This window comes from Amphibalanus amphitrite, unplaced genomic scaffold (assembly GCF_019059575.1).
Source record: "Amphibalanus amphitrite isolate SeventyFive unplaced genomic scaffold, NRLGWU_Aamphi_draft 000311F_arrow, whole genome shotgun sequence".
In the NCBI taxonomy this organism is placed as follows: Eukaryota; Metazoa; Arthropoda; class Thecostraca; order Balanomorpha; family Balanidae; genus Amphibalanus; species Amphibalanus amphitrite.
In genome coordinates, this window is record NW_024881806.1 from 495,001 (window position 1) to 513,737 (window position 18,737).

The following is an 18,737-nucleotide window of genomic DNA, read 5'->3' on the forward strand; positions in this document are numbered from 1 at the left end:
ACAGCGAATGCGATTAATTAGCACACTAGCTGATAGATGTGCATCTGCAATTAATTGAAAGGGTCAACTATGACAGTTGGCACCCAATTGCACGATTTGTGCAGCCAGTCGCGTCTCCAGTATCTGACATCGGCATCAGAAATCAATCGTTGATTGGTGGTAATCATCAATTGCTTTATGAGCACCTCGATTTGCCTAGCCACTAATTGCCGACAATACCTATCTGCAATTAGCCTAAAGGTGCTAGGTCAATTTGCATGGCATTTCATGTTTAAGAATGTGAAAATTAAAACAAACGAAGTAGCTGCTATTAATGGAAATCCTATGCATCCCGGCACTTAACTCCTTTCATTTCATCCACCTATTCCACATCACTTTCACCGATGCTACCATTAGTTACCCCACCCCACCGTCCCCATCCCTCCTTTGTCGGTACTCACGTGCACTCGGCGTGGTGGCCGCAAAAGAACGGAACCGTCAGCTCGGGGTACTGGTGGCCATTGAGATAGGTACACTCGGTACCCGACGTCTTGAGACACTCCTCCAGTGTTAGTGACCAGCCGGGGGCGGCAGATGGAGGAGGCGAATAGCCCCCCAGCACGCGGTCATGGGTGAACCTGGGGTCACGGGAGGTCAGAGGTCAGGGATGACACTCGGAGACATGCGATGACACTTGACGAGATTCAGAAACAGCCGGCGATGAGACATGACGGGAGATGACAGGCGGCCGGATTTGAGTCTGCGTAGGGTCGGCGCCGGGTCAGTGTGAGGCCAGTGTGAGGTCAGATCGAGGTCACAGAGGTCACAGTTACGCCGAGCCTCCGGCACCGGAACACACTGGAGACTCTGTAGCTGTGGAGGCCACCATTGTGGTGTGTAATTGGCCGCTGGATGGCGTGGCTGTGGTTCTGGCTATGAAGTCGCGGTTTAGTGGTGCCCTCGAGGTCGTGACATCGGTTAGGGTGAGGATTCCCGGCTCTGATTAGTATATTGTCATCACGCTGGCGTGACAGATCCAGTTCGCTTGATTTTTAGTTGTTATTGGCCTTGATTTTATGACATATTCTCTTGGTTCTGTTAAGACCAGTTCCTATATATTTGCACCATTTTCTGTTATTATCGGGAAAAGTGGTGTGATCTGGTGAGCTGCAGTACCGTTGTTTTGCCCATCCCATATTTTAATTTTTAGTTTCAGCTCTCAGGCTCCATACACTGGCCGTCTATTCTAACGTCCCATTCTCGTTTTTACCAGCCTGGATCCTCAACTCAAACCACAGCCCAGCGCTTACCAGCCGCAGACCAATTGAAAACATGTGGTCAGAGGGAGAAAGCTATTGTTTGTCACATAGCCGCGGTCTTGGCCGCGGTCGGACCTTTCCCAAACCACGGTTCCGTATTGGATACACGGATGGCTCTTAGCCGTGAGTTAAAGGTAGTGTGCCAGCTTTCTTGGACCGTATGGAGTTAATGGCCCAGATAAGGAGAACCGGATTTTTAGAACTTATCCATACCTTCAAAACTCATGGAAACGGCTTAAATTCTTCAAATTTTGAGTACCCCAGTGCGAAATTCGCCCCGACGGGTTGTCGGTCGTACCCCAACCACATTTCACACCACTATGAACAATAAATGCACACACTGAAATCGCTATTACCGATATGCTCATTAGGGTGTGTCATCGAGGGGGTGATTCTCGCAGAATCAAACGCCGTAAGGTTTTTCCTTGGCACATTGATCAATAATGAATTTTCATCCATATCCGAGTCCACCAAAATTAAAATTCGTGCGGCGCCAGCCGTTCAAAGTTTTGGCGCCCGGCGTTGCAGTCTCCAATGCTGAGCGTCACCCAGCACTGCGAGTAACACCAAGTATTGTAGGAGGTAATAATGCAAAATAACTGCCGCTGAAAATGATGCTTTTGAGCGCTTCTAAGGCTGATTGTTGCAAAAAAGCATGTCCTTAGAGTGTCCATTTATTCTTTTTATTGTGCTCAATGAATTAAATCGAGCATGGCTTCTGAAACTAAAGAAGAAGCTGCCCGATTTTGAGAAGCGGGCGGGGTGGAGGCGGAGACGGGAAGTGACTCAGATGCGTCTTCTGAAAACACCGACTCCGTGGCATCCTCTGGGCGGTGCTTCTTCTTCTTCTTCTTCTTCAGCATGTCATCTCGTGTGGCCCGGCCCGTCTCCACCAGGATGTCCCGGAGGCTGCGTCGGCAAAGGGCCCCACGGGCGGGTCCGTGGCCCCTGGTAGGCGGGGTAGTCGACCAACAGGTGTTTGGCCGAGTCCGGTTCGTCGCAACGGACTTTCTCGTCAGACTCGGCCGGACCGAGTCGGAATCGGGTGTCTCCGGTGAGTGGGGAGCAGCTCACGCGGAGCTGTGCCACTGTGATCGACGCTCGGCGGTCCAGTTCTCTCTCCGTGGCCCAGAGCGCCACATCGTCCGCATTCGCAGATGTGTACCTCCAGTTCCCGAGCCGCAGTTATAGCCGGTCATACGAGCCTGCAGGGTTAGCGTCCGATGGCTGCGTTGGTCCTTCAGGAAGACAGCCTCCTGCTGAGTGACTCAGTGGGCGATGAGACTTGTGCACCTGCTCTGAGAGTTGCATTTGCATTTCGCGATATCCAGGAGTTGTTGAATTATGCAGTGGCGGCGCTTTGCTGGTTCCCTGTGTCGTGCTATAATTGTCGTATGGGCATTTCCTAATCAGCTACGTTTTTTTCGCCTCGTGAATTATGATCCGGATAGCATAGGGCCCTGCCGAAAGTGACACGGCCGCGTACAAAACATTTCGTGATAGGACAGCCGGCACTTTTGTCCCAACAGCGACTGCTGACTAAAGCAGAGGCCTTCAGTTATGTCAGGTGGCTGAGTGCTCAAAGAAGAAATCAAACAAATAGTGCATTTAGGGCCGTGGCGAAAAAAGGACAAGGCAACTCTGAACTAATGAAGGAATCCCTGTTCGCGATCTATGTAAAACACACGACGAAAGTGATCAAAAGGGACTGCTATAAGCCCTACAGACAGCCCTACAGACTTCTGAACAAAACACCAGAGACACAGGAAGGAACAAAGCGCCGCCACTGCATAATTCAACAACTCCTGGATATCGCCAAATGCAAATGCAACTCTCAGAGCAGGTGCACAAGTCTCATCGCCCACTGAGTCACTCAGCAGGAGGCTGTCTTCCTGAAGGACCAACGCAGCCATCGGACGCTAACCCTGCAGGCTCGTATGACCGGCTATAACTGCGGCTCGGGAACTGGAGGTACACATCTGCGAATGCGGACGATGTGGCGCTCTGGGCCACGGAGAGAGAACTGGACCGCCGAGCGTCGATCACAGTGGCACAGCTCCGCGTGAGCTGCTCCCCACTCACCGGAGACACCCGATTCCGACTCGGTCCGGCCGAGTCTGACGAGAAAGTCCGTTGCGACGAACCGGACTCGGCCAAACACCTGTTGGTCTACTACCCCGCCTACCAGGGGCCACGGACCCGCCCGTGGGGCCCTTTGCCGACGCTGAGGGAGATCCTTTCCACCGAGGCTGGGCTCATCCGGGACATCCTGGTGGAGACGGGCCGGGTCACACGAGATGACATGCTGAAGAAGAAGAAGAAGAAGAAGCACCGCCCAGAGGATGCCATGGAGTCGGTGTTTTCAGAAGACGAATCTGAGTCACTTCCCGTCTCCGCCTCCAGTTCCACCCCGCCCGCTTCTCAAAATCGGGCAGTTTTTTCTTTAGTTTCAGTAGCATTGCTCGACTTAATTCATTGAGCACAATAAAACAGTAATTGGACACTCTAATGACATGCTTTTTGCAACAATCAGCCTTAGAAGCGCTCAAAAGCATCATTTTCAGCGGTAGTTATTTTGCATTATTACCTGCTGCAATACTTGGTGTTACTCGCAGTGCTGGGTGACGCTCAGCATTGGAGACTGCAACGCCGGGCGCCAAAACTTTGAACGGCTGGCGCCGCACGAATTTTATTTTTTTGCAAAAACGGTTGCTATGCCGTGTGTTTGCAGGTCTCAGTGCCAAGGAATTTCTTAACGGCATTTGGTTCTGTTACTGATGACACACCCTAATGCTCATCCAATCAAGTTTCGATAAACCCGTTCATCATCAGCTCCTGCGGTTTCGAACACGCCTGTTAGTTGGCTTCTGATGCTCGTCGAGGTCGGAATTTCCAAATACGCGTGGTGCGTCGGGCCGCGCGCTCTGACTTCGGCCAAGAAAAATGCGTCAGCTGATCATTGTCATTTCTGCCACTTACGTGTGGTGAAATGGGGTCATAACTTATAAGACGGCTTTTTCATATCAATTATTTTACATAAAATCATATTTCAAACCATAAATAATGTTCGACAGCCAAATAAAAGAAACAATACCAATACGGGCTTACAGTTTAAGGCTCGACATTGTGTTGTCTACGATTAGACAGCTGATAACTCATTCCCGTACGTCGTATGGTCGTAACACTATAATGACCTTTGCTTATTGTCACAAGTGCGCCGCATTCGCGATTGTTGCCCGACGCCTGTTTGCAGGTGAGCCCACTACAGTTGTTATACATATCTAAAAACCGATAAACTTTTAGGCGAAAAAGGCACTATTCCAGGCCCATTTTTGATTTTTTTTTGCGATATTAGGTAAAAACAGAAGCTTCTTATCCTAGGAAAAATAAAATGGGAAATCTTTCAAAGGTGGCACACTACCTTTAAACGATGGTCAGTAAAACAAATCAACGATTTACATATTCTAAAACTTCCAAAGCCTCTTACCAGATCTCTGATTTGACGAAGCCTTCTGCGGAATGCAGAGTGAAAACGAGTGTAGGCTTCACTTTCGTATGATAAATGAACAAATATGTTCAAACCGTCCAACATCGAACGATAGAGATCGCTGAGATGACCTCAGTGGATAAGATCTAAATCGACCAACTCCATAGATATCTGGGAGCGGTGGGAGTCCTGTCAGCAGATACTAAATGGTGGAAGCGAGATGGCTCTGAAATCGGTAGGTATGTCATAAATCACTAGATGAGAGTCAGTTTTGATTTGTAATCGCTCATGGTCGCTGATGTCTGGTGATAGAGCCGACACGCGCGGTTGATGGATCATATTTCATGTCAAATTGTTTTGGACGGAAATGTTGTGATGCATTCGATAACCATTTTTTTTTTTACAAATGTGTCATAACTCATAATATACCCACTCGTCGCGAACGCCAATATAGGTAAGGGAGAAGGTTTTCTTCAGTGCACCGACTTCAATTGAACTTGACAGGATGATGCTGTCTTAATTACACCAGCATGCCTTTTCACACGAATGTTAAACTCAAATCACCGTCTTAGACTAAACTCACACCTTGATTTGGCCACATCCGCATGAAAACATGCCTTATATAATGACTGGAAATTTCCTAAACACCTGAACGGAAGCTGAGGCTGACGGCTGAATTAGTTTCATAATGGCGTAACGTTAGGATTAATGCCCTGCATAATTGCTCAGATGAAAGTTAATGGTGCATATTGCACTACTGTTCACCTCGGTATGACCCGGTACCGTCTCCCGTTCCTGTCATTGCGGAATAATTGAGCGCTTAACCATCAGAGAACAGGAAGGACATGTTTATCGTGGCAATGACATGGCGGTGCACACAAGCAATCCATTCCAATTGCGTTACTAACGACTCGAGATTACTGTCGATTTTCCAGTGGCCTTGTTTCGCTCATCAACATTGAGCGATCATGTGACAATGCAGGGAATAAGGGAAGCATCTCTTATGTCTTCCTTGCATTTTACGCTCTATACTGACACGCAACCAAAATAAACGAAAGATGGAAGAAATTTCAAACACAATGAAGTTTATAATCCTAAGTTACGCGCTCTGGATCACTGACCTTGCCATGATCCTGTCGATGGGATCCCGGATCATGCTGAACCGGAGCGGCAGGGAGGCTCCGTGCTCCACAAAGTCCATGATGTAGGCGGAGTGGGAGACGCAGGCTCCGTCCGCTCCGGTGTCAGACAGGGAGGCCATCTTCTGTACCAGCCGCTTCTGTGGAGGAGATGGGATGGAGAGTGGTGAGAACGGTGAGTAGGGGAGCGGAGAGGGGGTAAGAATAGTGGTTTGGAGGAAGGACGGAGTTCGAGAACATGTGTTTGAGACACAGCGTATAAACTGAAGAGATATGTTCAGGAGCGTTGATCGTGATGAGGGTGAGACGGAAATTAGAAATAAAAAAGGTTCACGAAAATACAAAACGAGGTAAAATCAAGGGTAAAATAACGGTGAAACAAAAATAAAGGAAAAGCTTCAGACATATTTGGTCATGTAGGGCTGACTAACCAAAAGCAAACCATACACTACTGGTTCAATGTCACCAACTGCCAGCTGGAAACTGACATCGAGACGGAACACGGCCGGTTAGGCATTGTCCTCTCGGGACATTTTCCGTTTCAACTTCTACATTGGCTAACATCCACCCAGCAATGCCGCCTGGACAGTACATACAATGAGAGAAACTCGAACCCTTTGTTACAGTTAGTCCAGCACTGCCGGAATCTCGACTGGTGTCCGGAATATATAGCTCCGGTGGCCGAACCAGTAGCCAGACAATATCTCACATGCCGGGAGTTCCAGTCCCGTTTCAAAGCCCACGGACCGGCGTAAGAGAGCCTTAGATGGAGGAATGTGCGGCAAGCTTGCCGAGTTTCTGAAATGTAATGGATATTTTCTGTCTGTCCTTGGTATGGGTTTGACAGGTAAAAGATTGATTGTTCAGATATATACTTGCATATTTTGCCATGTGTGTGGTTATCAGATTGACTGATGATTAACATATGGATGCTAGACAATAGAGCGGTCGTTAACCTGTTCTCTGATGTAATATTTCACATCATTGACTGATCCACTTCCCCTTACCATAGGTAAGTACACTAGCATGACGGCCTTTCCTTTATCACTCCGCACACATCGTTAGTATTTCTCACAATCATGCAGCACTGTGTACCTAATAGTCTCTCACATTACGGTATCCCCTTCCGGCGACCCGTACCGACGTCCCGTAGCGGCGCACGCGCACTTCCCACACCCGAACTTGATCACGGGGCCCACGGCGGCGGCCGTCAGTCTGACGAAAGTGAAACTGGTGCGCCACGCCGCCGGCTGCGGGCTCGGCACGCGGTATAGTGGCTCCCTGACCGGTCCCCGTGGGCTGAACTGGACAGTAGTCCTTCCCAGGAACGTGGGTGGGAGTGACCGGTCAGGGCGGGGCGGGGTGAGGCAAGGCTAGGTGGATGGGGGAGTTAGAAAGTGAGCAGGAATAAAGTTAGAAGCTGGAACAGCACGTATGGAATGAATGTAGAACGGAAAATATGTGGATGGAAAAATAAAAAGGGAATTGGTTGTTTGAGAACGTGGATAAATATATCAAGGAGACATCAAACAGATGAAGTTTGGGATAATATTATCTTTTTTTGTCAATAGTGCCGTCATAAAAGTCTCCCAATCACAAAACAAAGCAAACGTCTTATAATTTGTTATTCTTACACTGCCATCAAAATATCCCGTTGCAAATATAAAAAACTGCATTTTTTAGGAACGTTTCATCATGGTCTTGGGCCCAGAGAACATCATACACTCATCGAAAACCAGAAGAAGAAAAAAAATTGCGATCTAATACCATACCTACGTTCAGATGGCCCACGCCTAGCAAACACGATATGATAACATCACCGACCGTGGTAGAACGCAGTTACAGCGATAAGTGGCCAGAGTACGTGATCAAATGCACCAAGTGACCGCCGAGGCCGTTATAAGATGATCCAAATACTGTGTACTCGTCGGAGCGAAGATGGAGCGACTCCGCCCGCGGCGCGGCCGGACCTTGGGGTCGTCTGCCGGAGCTTTGACGGTCCACCAAATTGGGGAGTAGCATGTGTAGCATGTGCTGTCAAGGACAGACCCAGTCCACGAATAGGTGTCAGTGTGGATGCTCAGATATTAACCACTCGCATAACATGCTGCACAATGCATATGCCAGTTGTCACTGCACCATTCGCATAACTAAATCCACGGGAGTTAGAAAGAGTCTCATCTGCATCCTGCTGGCGTCTGCTGTCTATAAATGCGACTGCTCCCATTCATATTTGCAATCACTGAAGACGTACTTACAGACCACTGATATCCATTTTATACTACCTCTCAGACAAATAATACCTTGTATTTCTCACCATGACAGACGGGAAAAGGTGTCAATGCCATGTTATGTCGACTGTTATTTGTTACGCCTGCCTGAACGCACACCATGTTACAATGGTGTTCATTATCCTGAATGAGACTGAGATTTTCTTATTTAGCACCTTTTTGTGTAATGATGGGGGAGAGGTTGCCTGTTCAGTGTTCAATGCCATGACGCTGTCACGCTAGCTCAGCAAAACGCTCTCTTTGTGTTTAGCTTGCCGCTTTGTCACATTTGCTAAAAAGACTGTGATTTTCAATTCCCTAGTGATTTATATCTATTTTTGTTCCCAGCTGATAATAACTTGGCGTCGTCTCGTCTTCAGATAAGTAGGCTTAGCATGCCACAAGTCGTAACCGGCTGTGTTGCCTGCTACCTACTATTCTGCCTCACGCATCAGGGCGGAACTAAGGGATGAATGAAAGCAGCCGGACAAACAGCTCACATACACACAGACAGCCAGGCAGGCACGCCCACCCTTCTTGTTTTCCAACTCGACTCGTACGCTGTTAGCTGGTCAGGTGAGCCACTTTCGCTGCTGTTTTTACGCTCGACTGAACTAGTAGCGCCGCTGCCGCCTGTGCCCGTACCGTGAGCAGATGCACGCAAAAGCACATAACTGACTTCCTGATCATGCACACTTGTTGTATTTACAGTGCATGTTTATATGCAAGCTACAAGTGAGTAGTTACGCATTGGATGATACTAGGGAAGGGGTTGGTAGCCTGTCGGCCGTGTAAAATCCGATGGCTTCCCACATGTTGACTGTTGAGTAACACAAAGTGGACGGTCCGACGCCGTTACTATGATGGAATGTCTGCTGGACTTTTGACGCCTGATTGTGTCACGACAGACCACGCCCTCGGCGAAATTCCTGCGTGATGCCCGTAACGTCCCTGCGTAACATCGCACCGAGACATGTCTCAAGGACGGTAGCGTAACGAAATTGTCATGGATGGCGCGCTTCATCATCTCGTTTGGTCAGTTTGTGAAATCATGTTAGCAAATAGCACTTCACAGTAGGCTGTCCCTAACTCAGATTAAAAGTGAATAGCGAATACTCGTGTAGCTTTTATAGGTAAGTGCTGCCCATATAACGGAAGAATGTTTGTGGCTTACACTTCTTTTCAGGTATATTTTAGTTTCTAGGTCCACCCTGTCGGTTGCAAAATAGACAAATAAATGAATAATATTATTCCGGTAAATAATCGTTTTACAACTGAACGACATTCAGAAACTAATGTTTATTCCGGCAGGTCGTGATCAGTTCTCGAATATTCATCTTGAGGTGAAATTACACCTGTCACTATCCCTACGTGCATAGGAACTCTCCACCAATTACATTGATATCATTTTCCAAGCCATGCCTGCAGCCGACAGCTGCTGCCACAATAGACGCGTGCGGGGGAGACATATGGTACGGGAAAACGGGGCCACATCGACCGCTGTAGGCAGCTGCAATGTGTGGTCGGTAATGATCGCGCACTGGAGCTGCCTCAGGAGAGAATGGGAGTGGAGAGATTTTACTCGAATGTTTTAGTAAAATCTTAAATTTTCATTAATTTTTCGTAAATGTTTCGATTATGTTACTCATGTTTCCTGCCAGACTCGAATTACTGAAACGTTTTACAATTAGCATCCCTGTGAGATTAACGACAGCAAGACAAGTCTGTCCGATATCTTCCCGCTATCTAAATTAGGCAATAACGATTCGCTCCAACACCTGAGGCCCATAGCTCTGTATAGAGAGAGTGGGCTGGTTGGAAAGGAGAGAGAGAGAGAAAGAGAGAGAGAGAGAGAGAGAGAGAGAGAGAGAGAGAGAGAGAGAGAGAGAGAGAGAGAGAGAGAGAGAGAGAGAGAGAGAGAGAGAGAGAGAGAGAGAGAGAGAGAGAGAGAGAGAGAGAGAGAGAGAGAGAGAGAGAGAGAGAAGGAGAGACGCCCTGCCCCTGCGGTGTGCCCGAACAATGAACACTCCAACAGCTGGTGCATACACAGGCAGCCTGCGTGAGATGACAGCTACATATCTCCCGTCCCTGCCTCGGCTGCCAACAGAGCACCGAGCGGGGAAACTACCGACAGCATATGGCCACTACTGAGCACGGATACGGCGCTGCTGAAAGGGCCTCAATGCGGTGCTGACGTATGGGATATCCAGCAAACGGTTCAACGTGAGTCTGTGGAGATTTGGGGCGATTAATTTGATGGTTAAGCCTGAGCAAACCTTGACAGGCTGGTGGAAACCGATAGCATTGAGAATAAGATACAATTCATAGCGATAGACGGTTAAAGTGTTAAGAGAAAGCAATGAGCTGTAAATGCTAGCACCTTGCTTCTATCTTTCCTTTTCAGGCAAGTAACTGTTTTACATGTTTTGCCGGAGCGTCCTTTTTGCACCTGCACTTGTGTCTTGCTTGTGGTTTTTGCGGTCTAACGGCCCGGCGAAATTCGCTCCAGAAGAAGTACGTCCGTCTTTCACACAGCATCACTTTGTAGATGCCGACCAGGATACTGTCCCACTCCCTATTACATCCTCTAGAAAGCGGTTTGATATGAATCGCGTTAGTAGGCACTACATACAGTACTTGTCGTTACTATAAAGATTACAGTTTTCTTTTATCATGAGCATGTTCTTCACATTCTCATCACCATTACCATTATCATCGTTCCATAAATAGAGCAAAAACTTCTTCTCCACTCCATATGCAGGGCATCAGCCTCAGCATCTGGGTCTGACTACTTTCACGCCACGAAAGTTATCTATCCATTGGTCGTGTTGAGCAGATTAGCTGGCAAGCAACTGGTCCCCGAGCCGATTGGTGAAGGGTGATGATCGGGTGTGGTGGTGTTTGGAAGGGAGAGAGAGAGTGATAGATAGAGAGAGAGAGAGAGAGAGAGAGAGAGAGAGAGAGAGAGAGAGAGAGAGAAGTAGAGAGAGAGAAGGAGAGAGTGAAGAGAGAGAGTAGAGAGAAAAATGAAAGACAGAGGATAGAGAAGAGAGAGAGAGAGAGAGAGAGAGAGAGAGAAAGAGAGAGAAAGAGGGGTAGGATAAAGAGTGAAGAAAGGCAGAATGAAAGAGGAGAGGTGAACCATTGAAAAATTAAACATCGAGCTCGACTGCAGTGAGGGTGACCGCGTTGTTTCTCTCTGCAGCCTCTCTCTCTCAGCCGTCAGACTCAGTCAGGGCCTCACTCGGTCCCTGTAACCCTGAACACTCCTGTGATGTATATGTTCAGATTCGCAGCGCAGTCGGAGGTCTCATTCCGGTCTCATCCATCACAGGCGGGCAGTCGGCGTGAAGCGAGGATAACACCCATCTGTTTTCATTTTTCAGCCGGTCAGAATCAGTAGTGTGACTCTAGTATTAGTAAGGACGGTCACATATGGTCGTAGGAATCCGGAAAAAAGACAAAGGACATACTAAACTCGCCACTCGGCCTTCAAAGTGGTGGCTGTGGTTAGATTCAGATAACGTTCCCTTTGTGGTATGGAAAAGGGAAGACAGCTTTGATCGCTCTCCTTTTTTTCTCTCTCGCGTCCTTGATAAATGCGCCATCCGTTGTGATCGATACAAGGTCTATCATTTTTTGAAGTCTCTTTGTGACCTATTTATCTGCATGTTTGCGTACCAAATAGTAATCATTGCCCCATGCGTGGATCGTGATGGACAGTTGGTTTAGATAACGTCAGTCCAGCGCTGAAACTGTTTAGATTCATTTAGGTCAGGATTCTTATCTTTGGAAACTATGAAGGTCCATACCTGTGAGTAGCAGTTTGCTTAACCTTCTGTATTTTCAACGTTTGATCAGCAACGTTATTAAATCTTATAAGCACAAGTAATCAAAGTGCAACGGCCATAGACTTCAAATGCCAATTGAAGATCAACAAATCTTTATTTCTCAATCTCTATTTTGTTTGAAATGTGCATTGTTTCCAAGACCTAAACACACCACTTTTCTAATGCTACAAGCTGTGCCACCGGAATGCGTTAGAATTTGTGTCCATTAGGTACTTACGTGACCATTACTATTTGACACAATGTGGCGCGAGCCAGACTAAATAACATCGTCAGATAAGATCGGAGAGCGGAGAGTACCGTGAGCCGCCGGTTACGTCATGCCACACTTTCGACAGCTAATTATCTGCCCGTGGCTGAGACTGCCGCACCGAATGACGACGACCCACTACAGCAGCGCCGTACGCATTTATGGTATTCACAAATACCTAAAATAATGAGGAATGAATACCAAAAATACAGGTGTTAGAAATGCCTACGAAAAATAGACACCAGACACTTAGGTTGTCAAGTTGCCGGATTCGAACTTATGACAGGCACCAGTTAGGTAATTGCACTTTGAATACCGGTAGCGATGTAATGTCTACCTGAAGCAGACCTCTCACTCAGCGGCCGCGAGATAAAACAAGAGTGGTTAAGGTCACAGAACCACCGTGAGAGTCAGTCGCTGACCGCGAGGGTCAGCACAATAGCCGGACTAGGTCATCCGTCCAAATTGGCACTAATTACCACACGCTCCATCTGCGAGACAATGAAGAGCTTAGCGACCCGGTCATCAAAACCGCCCACCGACCTGGCCACCTGACCTGGCGCACCTTCTCGTCAAAAATCCATCCAAAGGCCGCGGCCCCAATTCATCAATTGGCTAAAGCTGAGCTACGTGAGCCATCAAAATCCCCGCACCTTCAGCACTCTTCGACCCCGAGTTATTGAGTGTAATCACGTGCACATGCATTGAAAGGCGCAGCCTCTCGTCACCAGGCATCCGACCACTGAGCGCGCCCGTTTTGGATGATTGGATGCCTGCTTCACGCCTCAGCCCAGATCAAAGAGTCCTACATACGCAGTCTGCCGCGTGACGTGGTCGTTACGGATGCCAGAACGTCACGACAGAATGCCTGTCGTCTTTACGTCACGCCGCTCCCGTTGGGGATGTTTTGGTGTTAGTGGCCTGTGATGCAGTCTCTAGCTAGGGTGCGGCTGCATTGAAGTCTCCGTATTGGTTTGTATTGGTGCTAGTGGCTTGTGATGAGATGCAGTCACTGGTTAGAGTGGTATGTTATATTGAAGTCTCCGTATTGTTTGTATTGGTGTTAGTGACTTGTGATGAGATGCAGTTACCAGTTAGAGGGTATGCTGCATTGCAGTCTCAATAGTGTTTGTTTTAGTGTTAGTGACTGTGATGAGATGCAGTCTACTTTAGGAGAGTGCGTTACGTTGCAGTCTTTGCATTGTGAGTGTTTTATTTGGCTACTGCTTGGTTCGCTAGTGACTTATATCCCTTCCCATGTTTTTTTTTTTAAATAAGTTTTTGAAGACTCCATCCAAATGGATACTATGTTATTGTTCGGCATGGTTTATCCTACCTGTGCTTGATTTCCTTGAGTTTTTGGATGGGCTGAAACTTCATCGACTTTTCAAGAAAAAAAAATAGAGCATCAAGTGCAGATAAAAATTCCTTGCCAGCTCTTTAACTTAAATACGTCCCCTAAACCTTATCTGTTATCACATCTCATATCTGATTTATCCCCCGTTACTCACCTGTTCCGCCGAGTCCAGCGGTCCCTCCTTGGCAGCCTCCGTCCTCAGCTGGGCGAACTGGAATCCGTTCTGTTTGGACAGCCACCGCAGCAGCAGAGTGATCACCTCACTACCTGTGTGAGGAACACTGTTAAACACCAGCAGACGTCGGTTTGGGGGCGGCTCCGTGTCCTCATCTTCCTCGTCCTCCTCATCATCCTCGAATTCGTCCTCCTCTTCTTCAAAGGCTTCCTCTTCGTCTCCGTCGCTTTCAAACTCTACCAGGTTGTCCTCAAAATCCTCCCCGTTGTCGGAGTTAGTCAGATGACCACCCTCGCTCCTAAAACCGTCCTCGCCACGCACACTCGTTCTGTAGTTTACAACACCCCCGCCCTCACCTCCGTACCCCACACTGTCCGCAGTTTGTGCACTGTATCCCTCAATCAGCGCCCCTGCACTGTCTGTTGCCCTGCGCTCGGCCCGCGCGCGTTCAGAAGTCCGATACATCTCATAGTCCACAGGTAAAGTAGCCGGACCCGGACGTAAATCCTCCTCTGGGTTCACATCTCGCAACCACACTGAATACATCACCCATAACAGCGCGCCGTATGAGAGAACCACAACGAACGCAGCGGCACATCGCTGCACCGTCAGCACGTGTAGAGCTGCCGTCGCACCACCGGGCCGCCTCCGCGCCTCCACGAGGCGGCCCATCGTCGCGTCGGAGCCGACACGGATCGTCGGCGCCGACGGAAGTGTGTCGACGACGACGGGTGTCGCCAACGACGGCGGCGACGGCGCGGCCGGTGTTGGGGAGACCCACACCGCAGCAGGAGAGGCGGCTGAGTGGCGGCGTTCGGCGGCGAACTGAAAGACGGCGCGGGGGAAGAGCGGGCGCGCCGGCAGGAACCTCCCCTCCTCTGTCAGAGGCAGAGGCGGAGAGCAGGCCCGGAGCCGGAGCGGCCGAGCGCACCGCCGAGTGGCCACTACAAATGGGTCAGCCTGCGCGCTGCGCGAGCCGACCGTCCGCTCAAGGGCGCCGTGGCGAAAGTGTGAGTGGTGTGGCCGGCTCGGAGAGCTGCACTGACACTGCCGGAGGCGGGAAGGGGCCGCTGTCTGCCGGCCGTCACTCCTCTGCCGACTGCCGCCCAGCGCGCCCGAATCGGAATCGGACGTCTACATCGAATTTCCGCCCTCCGCCGTCCACCGTCTATTGTCCGCCGTCCATCGTCTACCGTCTATCCTCCACTGTCCGTTGCCCATCGGTCAACCATCTAACGCCTGCCATCCGCCTTCCAACGTCTACCACCCTCACTCTACAGGTAGTCCACCGCTCAACGTCTGCCGTCCACCATCGGTAGACAGCCCACCTTCCACCGCCCGGTGTCTTCCTTCTACCGCTCAACGTCCGGCGTCCACCGTCAACCGCTTACAATCCGCCGTCCTACCGACTTCCTCAGTCTATGGGGACGTGTCCCCTGCCCAGAATCAATCCCTCAGACCTCAGACAAACAGCTGAGTGCGGTCACGGGCGGTGGGACGGTGATTTATGATTGGAGCTAGCGTGGGAGACGGACCAACTTCCGTGAGCCCACTGAAACTGGGGAAGGGCGTCATGCTTTGACAAACATGGTGCTTAGGCGGGACTGGATGTTAAATGAGGCAGAATATGACCTTGGGTAATTTATAGATGGGTTTGAGTTATGCATGGGCATGAATGATATTACTTCGCGTGGGATTTTCCACTGCATTGTAAGCGCTATCGGCCTATTTATCGGCGAATATCTAATCGAAAACTCGCAAGTCTTGGTAACGACAACCTGCTGAAAGTCATTAGTTTAACTTTGCGCAAAGCTGAATGCGGACGTTCCCACGTGCAACAATTAAACGCGCGCGTGGCGACATTCCCATTCGTTTCGGATTCCCGAAACAGTTTCCTACACGTTGCAGGAGGTTGCAAGCACACGCTCACAATAATCAAGAGACAAAGCAGTGACGCAACAGCACTCTTCGACAGTGGGTTCTCATGAAACATGCATGAGCAGTCATATATGTTTGGTGCACCTTCAAGAAACTTAGATTATGCATGAGTATTGACCACCCAGTAATACTCTCTTCCTTCGCTCAGGGAGGCGGTCAAGGTGCCAGTTTACGCGTTTTGACTCCAAAGAATGAATACATTAGCATTGTAATTAACCCGCGTTCGTAGGTGCTTAATGAACCTGTCTCCTGGCCAAGGTCTGTCGGGCGTCGTGGCTGTCGAAGCTTCGGAGCTTTGGTCTTTGGATGGTGTGGCATCAGAGCTTTCATTGCCAAAGTCAGGGTGGTTATCAGCAGATAGTTGACCGAGTTGACGTACTTTGTGTCATTAACAAAAGAAACCTCGTTTTTATCACTCCATGTTTCATTGTAACCATAGGCGTCGCCACCACTACGGACACTACGGACAGTGTCCGTAGATGTTTTGGAAGGCCCGAAAACTTGTACGGAATGTCCGTACAAGTTTCGACGACTGAAAAACAGTCTTTGCACATGTTTTGAAGTAGCTTAACGCTTATCAGTCCCCTATTTGTGGGTAAAGTTACGATCCAAGGCAGCCCCAAAGTCAATGTCACGCAAGAGTATTTACTACTAGCATCTAGGGTGTAACGAAATGATCCGGACATTATTTGTTAGTCATATCTGTTCGCACAGTGTCTTTTCTGATTTAGAAGCGGGAATACTGGCTGTATAAGTGCCTCCAGTGTCGGTTCTCAACTCAGCAAAGACCAACCTTTGCCAGATGACTCTTGCTCTGAATAATAAGTCGAGTCACCGACGGGTTCATTTGATAGCTAGTTTTCGTCAAAAGCAATGGACAGAGAGCACACTCTCTCCTTTTGTATTAGGAAGCATGTTTGTGGCATTGCGGCAATGAGCCTGAAGCTGGTCTGCCAGCAGCTCCATGGACATCAGCAGCAGCCAACCGCACATCTGCCTGAGGCGTAATAAGATGGGACTTGATTGGTGAACTCAGCCCGGCTGCGACCGCAAAAGTCACCCTTTGCCAACGCAGATTGACTTGAATTCAAGACCGATGATAAGAGGGCCCACATCATGACCCACCGCTATCCGCCTCATACCTCGGTTCTTCTGCTCATCAAACTGAAAAAGACAACGAAATTGACGGGAAAATAGCCGGTGCACCACCATTAGCCTCACGCCAAGACGCATTCACTGGTCGAAGGAACACATAAGCAAAGCATGGTGTGGTGAAATGGGCAGCTATTCGCGCTGTATTGTCCTTTGAACCGTCAAAGCGGCCTTGTGTTGGCTGCCAGTAACTCAAACGTCCCCGGCCGTCACCGGCGTTAAACATGCGGCCGAGATCCAGATCTGGAGCAAATTCAGCTGCTGTGCGATGTTCCAGCTGTGCATTGGCCAACCCATTGACAGAAGAGTCCACCATCAGTGACGACTGACGAGTATTACCGGAGCAACATCCTGTCAGACAAATTAGTCCGTAGGAGAATGAGAAGTGACGCCGGGAGAAGCTCTTATCCTTCTGGACTAACGGACTACGGCTTGGAAATAGTTTTCATCGTAATTTCATCGAGATCTTATGGACTTTTGTCTAGCAAGAGGTGAATAAGGGGACACCCGGCACCAGGACAGAGCAACGGTATGTAGGCACATGCTAATACGGCGTCGGTCCACATCAAACCCACTGTGCTTAAAAACCCAGTAGCTGGAATGTTCTAGGCATTTCTAAATATGATCTTATGAAAGGTGGCTATATCATCATCAAAGGGAAACAACCTCAGGTTGTTTGTTTCTTAATTACAGCTGAAAGAAAGGTTTGCGGATAATGTCGTTACACTCTGTATCATTCTATAGACTAATTCACTGATACGTCAGCCATAATAATTCTGTGACTTTTGTCATCCTGAGGCTCAAACTAAACTAACTGAATGCTTAGAGCAAAAGAAAATGACAAAATCGTGACCAGCGACTTCAAATACAGCAAATGAGACTGATCATGTACAAAAGTCAACCAAAGGCCATTTGAGGTCACATAAGGTCAACATAAGACTTGACCGTTTCAAACAGTAACTATATGTCATTCGATGCATCTGGATATGACTAATGCGTTGGCACCACCTTCTTTGCTGAAGAACTCTGCAAAAAAAAACGCAGCTCGGGGTCGCTGACCTGCCATCTACCCTAATGTAGGTATCAAAAATGTGTTTGTATTTTTTCCGAAGCCCCTAGGCCCCCTAGGCATTCGGGGGCTATCGCAACTATTCGTCCGGGGTGGGAGAAAATGCCCTCCACGGGCCCGCGTGGGTTTACACCTCTGACGAGTGTTACGGCTGACAGAATGTGTCCGTACAAGTTGGGGAGCCGTGGCGACGCCCGTGCATTGTAAACGGCTTCTTCGGTGCGCGCTGACAGATGGTTCTCTAGCAATGAAGCTCTGACAGACGTCATATGGCTAGAGAACATTACTTATAGCCGAATGTGAGTCATCGCCATCGTTTGTGGTGAAAATGCTGATATTAAAACCTCAAAACTTTAGGCATATGGCGAACCGTTTAGAGATAATGGTGCTCACATGTCCAAACGGGCGTATGTTAGGTAGTGTTCATTGTCTGTCACACACCAAATAAAAAACCTCGGTGAAAAGTCAGAGAAAGCAAGTAAAGTGGGGCTCAGCCAAAGCCAAAGTAGCTCACTGCAGTGCAGGCGTACTACATAAACTGGTTCCAGCGGGCCCCGCCCTGTCTTCTCTGCACTGCAGTGCTGACCTGACCCCAGAGAGGGGCTGCTGCAGTGTCGTAACGGAGATAGGGCGGCACCTCGACCCACGGCCTACACGAATGGTGAGCCGGTCGTGATGACGTTATTAGGGATCAGCGCCAAATGGGGCGATCTATGCGCCGTGTATAATGTAACGAGTGATGGTACTTTACGGG

General features: G+C 48.9%; 1 protein-coding gene across 1 annotated transcript in view; it reads right to left on the reverse strand.

Moving 5' to 3' along the window:
* LOC122388172 (heparan sulfate 2-O-sulfotransferase pipe-like) overlaps positions 1–14,951 on the reverse strand; it is a 20,843-nt gene extending 5,892 nt beyond the window's left edge. The window contains exons 1-3 of the mRNA XM_043379020.1: positions 13,804–14,951; positions 5,907–6,064; positions 441–617 (exon numbers count right to left, since the gene is read on the reverse strand). Coding sequence (XP_043234955.1) covers positions 441–617; positions 5,907–6,064; positions 13,804–14,496 — 1,028 coding nt within the window. The 5' untranslated portion in view covers positions 14,497–14,951. The remainder of the gene's footprint in view (positions 1–440; positions 618–5,906; positions 6,065–13,803) is intronic.
* Between the last annotated feature and the right edge of the window lie 3,786 nt (positions 14,952–18,737).